We start from the raw sequence: 6,674 nt of genomic DNA on the forward strand, positions 1-6,674 counted from the left end.
AAGAGTTCAAATCCCCCCCCCCTCCTTTCAAGGACACAGTCAGTTGAATTCCAGCTTCTGTAATCTGTATGAGAGGCTAGGGAGAAGCTGGGGGAGAGTCTGCAATTTAGCATAAGAAAGGCTGTGGCAAGGCTGGGAAAGAAAAAAGCCCTTGGCAATATTTCTTTCTTATCAGGTGCAAGATGCAAGCTGTGCATTTCTAACAATATTCCATTTCTAACAATATTCCATTTCTAGCAGAACCCTAAATTGCATAGTTATCAGCCCTGGTTGTACCTCTCTGTTTCATGAATACCTGCATAGGATTTTCTCAAGTGTTTGTTTGAACAAACCTCTGCCAGTTCCCTTCCAATGTTCTTTTACCTCTGCCCTTCTGAAGAGCTTTCCTAGCCAGATATTGGCTACATTGAACCTCTTTGGTATTAGCCTTCCCAGGCTTTCCAGACCAAGCCCTATTTTCAGGCCTTTTCCCTGGGTTACTGTGGAGACCCTTCTCAGTATGTCTGGCTTCTACTGAGAGAAGGCTGCCTACTTTTACCTTATCTGGTGGTCAGTCACATGATCCTTCTGTCATTAATGTTTTTCCCCTGAAGACTGCAGCTGAACTGCTAATTTGTAAGTAGCTGAGACCTTTTGTTTGTTATGCTAGCTGCACCTTTAATTAAATGGCTACTGGTCTGGTTTCATGAAGTATTTTTACTTGAACAGATGCCTTATTTAAAGTACATGCCTTGATATCTTTCTCTTTTATAGAAGTGTCTTCAGAGCCAGGTGAGGATGAAGAACCTACAGAAGGGAACTTTGAAGGACATGAAGCTGCTGTAAATGCTATTCAGATTTTTGGGAATTTGCTATATACTTGCTCAGCAGACAAAACTGTCCGTGCCTACAATTTGGTTGTAAGTGAAGTCTTCATGTTCACATCCTGCTAGTAATATTTTGCAGTTATGTGGTTTGCAACTCCCTTTTCTTTCTGCATTTTTTTTCTGTGGGTTGAAGGAACTATCTTAAGGAATCAGAAATCACAGTTACTGTTGTGTGTCGCTGTTTATTTCTCTGCAGAGCATGCAGTAACTTTCTTACTATTGATCAATCTAAATTCTCCCATTATGGATTTTGTACCTTTGCTTTCGGAATAAAATTATGACTTTAAAATAAGCAATTACCTTGATGAGAAATTTGATCTGTGTGTTGAAAATACTTAGTGTGTGCTGGACACTGTACTTGTCAGATACACAAGTTTCCCGATCTGCCATGGGGAGTAGGGAAGGACCATGACTTCTGGACTTCTTCCAGAACTGTCTTTGCTTATCCAACTGATAACTTGGCATAAGAAGTGAAAAACAAGCCTCTCCTGGCTAGATGGCAAGGGGAGTTTTTTCAGGACATGCATTTTTATTTTCCACAGGAAAGTAGGCAGAATATAAGTCAGAAGCTCTTTCTTGAAGGCCTGAGTGTGTGGCATGTACTTTCAAAAGCCTCCCTGCCCCCCCCCAAAATGTATATTCCAGAACAAATGTAATATTTACTCAGACTGATTGATTTTATCTACTGTTTAATATATCAACAAGCTTAATATTAATCCTATATAAGCAATAAGTCATCAGAACTCATGAAAGTGCTAAAAATGGATAGCCATATGGGGACTACATTCAGGTACATAGAAAATTTTTAAAAAGATCATACCACCCAAAATTTTTATGGCTACTTTTCTAATCAGGATTAAATATCTGGTAAGTGTACAAATGCTTTCCATCTATAAAGTTCAAAGTACATTACAAAAATGGTAATGACTCTGATTTCCTGATTGCAAGTTATGTATGCACTGCATGATGCTACCTTCTTTTTTAAAACTTTCTGTAGAATGACCGTATTTAACACAACATAGATGGTTATCTGTGTGGGCCTGTGTATGTGCTGTTGATTTCATTTGGACTAGAATTCAGGAATATTTTGTTAAATAGGAATTCTGCATTACAAGCTTCTATTATTGTTTTATCTGTCTTTGTTGCAATGGCTGCTAATTAATTGCAGGAAATTAACGGGTGGATTTGGATAGTAGTGTCCTGCTCCTTCGTTACAGTCAGTGTATGTTTAAACATAGGATAGGGTATTGATATTAAACTGGATAACAGACTTTGTGTTTTGCTTTAGAGCAGAAAATGTGTCCGTGTTTTTGAAGGACACACTTCAAAAGTGAACTGCCTTCTGGTTACTCAGACATATGGAAAGAATGGAGTCCTCTACACTGGCTCTAGTGACCACAATATCAACTGTTACAACATTAAGGTACTTATGAGCATTGTATTAAACTATAACCACCTTATATGTGAGAGTCTTGAGGGAATTTATATTTAAAAAAACCCCAAAAAGTTAAACCTTTCAAATTCCTGTGTGCTAGCCATTATTCCCATTCTACATATGTCACACATTTCTTAAAAATCTAGTGAACCTTGAATATACGTCTCATTAAGAAAATGAGTTTCTTTCAGCTTGTGGACTGTTTGAAGTCATGTTTGTGGCCTTGATAGAAAATTAGACATAAATAATGTAAATAAGAGAGAGGATGCACAGTTCCTGCTGGACTGCTTTCTAAATGTTTGGAATTTTAATATTCATTGGCATAGGTGGAATAGTAGGCTTGGTGCGGGTAACTTGGTTAAGCAACTATTTCACCTGGAGAAACCTCTCTCTTTCAAAATATCCATTTTTCAGTAATCAACTGCTTTTTGATCAGTACAGAGGCAGTGCATCAAGTGTGATGAGGAGTAGGGCTAGATAACTGAAGAGAGGCCGTCATCTAGAGGTGTGCATCCAAGTTAACTTGCGATACTTATTTTTTTCAGCTGGCTATGGAAGGTGCAGTTCTTGGCATCATAGGCAGCATAGCTGTCATAGGAATTGACTCCATACTGAGGGATGAAGTTGTACCTCTTGTACTTGAGATGGGGTCAAACTGGGAGAGAAGTTCTGAGCCAGAGCTTGAAAGGAAGGGTTATCGCCTCCTAACGAGTCAAGGTGTTTCTGGAAGGACTGCAAATATGACAATCTGTCCATGTGACATACCATTAAAAATTAGTAATGGAGCGTCCTAATTCAGGACTAATTTCATATTTATTGCTTGTATTTTTTTTACATGCACTAAAGGTTGTTACAACTTTTAGGTGTGTAGCTAATTGTTAAAGTAAGACCAGTTGAGGTGAGTTCTGTTTGGATAGAGGGACTACACTGCTGTTGAAATAAAACTGATACCGGTCCCAGACTGTGCGTCTCCCCAGGAAAATCTCCCAATTTTCTGATAAGATAAATGACACCCTTTTTTGTCCCAGTTATCTAGAAATATTCTTCTGCACTGCCCCCAAACCTTTCAGCTCAGCTAATGGCAAATTGTAACTGTTTGTTTCCTTCTGTCAGACCAGAGTATGCATAGAACAGTTTAAATTGGAAGACCGGGTGCTCTGTCTACATAGTCGATGGCGAATTCTCTTTGCGGGCTTGGCAAATGGCAGTGTGGTCACTTTCAGTATAAAGGTCAGCATGTTAGAAAACGAGCAAGTGAACTCCACGTTGAGGCATTTGATCAAATCTCGTTCTTTCTTCCCACCATGTTCCCCTTTATTTTTTTTCTCTCCAACAGCAAGAACAGTCATAAATGTAATATGTCTGTGTAGGCATTAATGCATAAATGAAAAATGCCTTGCATGCCCCTGTCTGAAGCCTTTTCCCCTGCAGTTCCTCTCAATTGCCTCAATATGTTTTCAGAAGAATTTCCTGACCTGCCTCAAGATGTTATTTTTCTGAATCTTCAAGGCTCATGTGATCTAAAGGCATGTTTTGCTTTGGCTGCTAATGCTCCCTACATCAGTGCTTCCCAAACTCTTCCTTGGCATGACCCCATTTATGTCCCCATTTCCTTAGCAAGACCCCATTTTCCTCAACATGCCCCCTCCCAATCTGCAGCCCCCCACACCCCAGGTGCCCCTTGCTCCCCACCCATAGCCCCCTACCTGGCCACCTGCCCGCCCCCAGCCCTGCAGGCAGGGGTCTCCCAGTGACCAGGGCTGTGGGACGAGGCAGGACCTGTGGCCTGCAGCCCCTTGCTGTACCCAGCAGCACTTGGACCCCAGCTGCCACCCATGGGAGGCAGTGGCTGCTGTGGCTGGAGCAGAGCCTGGCTCCTAACCACCCCCTTGCCCCCCATGTGGGTGGGCAGTACATCCAGAGTGTTGCCCGGTGGGGACAGGGGATGAGGGGAGGGAAGGCTGCCTGCTGCTGGCCTGGGGCTTCCTGTCCTGCTGCCCTCTCTCGAGCACCTCTGCAGCCCAGCAGGTGGGAGCTAGTGCTGGGAGTCCCACCTCCACCCCGTTGTTACGGTGGTGACCCATGCCCACCCAGCAGCACAGCACTGTGGTCCCTGCTGCTGCTAGGTGGACAGGGGGCACCTCACCATGGCAGCGGGATTGAGCCTCCCCACTGCTCTGCTATGAGGGTCCCTCAGGGAAGGCAGCAGGACAGGGAGCCCTGAGCCTGCAGCAGGTAGCCCACATCTGACCCTGCCCCATGCACATGTCTGGGGGGGGCATGTCCCCCCATGCCTCCCTCCCTGGACATGCATAACCCCATTTTTTTAATCTTTGCGCCCCCAAGATTGGGAACCGCTGCCCTACACCTGTGAGATGGGTTTACTATAGAGTGTATGCAATGTTCAATTACATTGTTTTTCCCTTCTCACATTCCATATTTAAATCTAGAAGAAGAGGTAGCAGGCCTTGGCCTTTGCAGAAAACTAAGTGAGTGTACAGACTTTTTAAAGCAAAGTTATTTTAAAATGATGGGCTAATCTGATGCTTTGTCTGTATAGATTTGAAACTTATTAAAGTATTCTTGCAAAAATAAGGATTGTAAGGAGCTCTCAGAAAGCATGTTCTAAGATGGCTGTACATTTGGCAGCTCACAGTCTTCCTGCAGCCAGTGAGGGGTTAAAATTCAGCCCCTGTGTCTCACCTGGCTGCCACTTGACCTATATGCTCTGATTGAAGCAGCAGCTGGGGTCTTGGGGATCCCTCTCTCTCCCTCAGTTTCTGTTGCCAGACCTAGCCTCCGGGTGAGCCAGCAGCCTAAAGAACCTGTATGGCATGGTGCTGCAGGAGAGCCTGCAGAGCTGTAGGTGTAGCCAGATGAGAGTGCCTGCCTGCCCACCCAGCTGTGTGTATTGTGTGCAGCCCCAGCCACTGAAAAGCTGGACCAGCCTATTCTGAGATAAAAAGCAAAAGCATTTTATTAGAGAAACTTAAATTACTTTCACATAATTGTCACCCTGAATATGTGAAAAAACATGCTTCATAATCATTCAGTTCCTAAGTACCACTGCAGATGAATACAATTTATTCTTATAGCCCTAGGTGTAAGCAAACTCACTGGAAGGAAGTTAAATGGAGGTGAAATTAAAAAGCAAACTGAGCATTGGGAAATGTAAAAGACTTACTTGTTGGAAGCAGCTCATTGGGAGCTAAGAATTTGTTTTGCATTCTTAATTTAATCCAAGAGTGCAATCTAATAATATTCCATCTGTGGTAGGAATTGCATATATTTATTTGGCTTTTTAGCCAAAATCATCTTATCTAAAACACCCGATGTTTGAGGTATCTTGAAATTCATTTCAAGTTCTGACTGCATTTGGTTAATACATTTGAAATTTGTATTTTTATTCTCCAGAACAACAAGCAACTGGACACCTTTGAATGCCATGGCCCTAGAGCAGTGAGCTGTCTAGCCACGGCTCAGGAAGGGGCACGCAAATTGTTAGTAGTGGGATCCTATGACTGTACCATCAGTGTGCGGGATGCTCGAAATGGACTGCTTCTCCGAACCCTTGAAGGTCATAGTAAAACAATACTCTGCATGAAGGCAAGTGTCCTGGAAAATGTAGGATTATATCATTTGTCAAACTAAATTTGTTAAAAACAGTTTACTTCAGCTGTTTCAATAGACTGACATTTTGAAGATGTAATGTGACATAAATGTGCTCTGCATTTAACTAAACATAAAAATTCATTAATCTGTTACACAGACTATCCAACTTTGAGCTCTTTTTTCACACTATCACAGCTGTTATGTTTCCCAGCCTGCTGCCGGTATACACACAAGGCATCTTGATTTAAAGCTGCTAGAAACCTAAGGTGGTGAATTAATGTTAACTTGCCAAGTGGGTGGATGTTATAAAGAAAAGCTGACTTTTGCCTGTCTTAACTGTAACACACTCTGGGGAAAAAAGTTCTTCACAATGTTTTGAACAACTTTTAAGAAATTGTTTTTTCCTCGTTAATCTTTGTCTAAACACTTTTTTGTACTCTGTATGACTCTTGGAGTTTCTTTATGACCAAAATTGTAATACTGGTTCAACCAGCCAAGCATGGATGTAGTAATACTTTTATAAAGATGCCCAAACTTTTTTGTAGTTAGAAACTAGAATAACTGTTCTTGTATAAAATATGCTTCAGCATCTACAGCTACATTCACGTTAGGAAAATTGTATCACCCAACTACACTGGTATAATTACCACGAGCTCATCACCTTCACTATCCGCCATAAAGCTGGCAAGTCAGTCAGCAACACAGAAGTCCTTGACTTCAGAAAAGCCGACTTTGACAAGCTCAAGAGGCTTGTCAGTCAG

At 42.1% G+C, this 6,674-nt stretch overlaps 1 protein-coding gene across 1 annotated transcript in view; it reads left to right on the plus strand.

The window, feature by feature from the left end:
* The window catches only part of ZNF106 (zinc finger protein 106), a 50,570-nt gene that overhangs the window by 36,494 nt on the left and 7,402 nt on the right, over window positions 1-6,674 (plus strand). Inside the window, exons 10-13 of the mRNA XM_019551314.1 lie at window positions 754-899; window positions 2,155-2,289; window positions 3,415-3,531; window positions 5,716-5,907. Of these exons, the coding sequence (XP_019406859.1) occupies window positions 754-899; window positions 2,155-2,289; window positions 3,415-3,531; window positions 5,716-5,907 (590 nt within the window). The remainder of the gene's footprint in view (window positions 1-753; window positions 900-2,154; window positions 2,290-3,414; window positions 3,532-5,715; window positions 5,908-6,674) is intronic.

This window comes from Crocodylus porosus, unplaced genomic scaffold (assembly GCF_001723895.1).
Source record: "Crocodylus porosus isolate Cpor-Errol unplaced genomic scaffold, CroPor_comp1, whole genome shotgun sequence".
NCBI classification, from domain to species: domain Eukaryota; kingdom Metazoa; phylum Chordata; order Crocodylia; family Crocodylidae; genus Crocodylus; species Crocodylus porosus.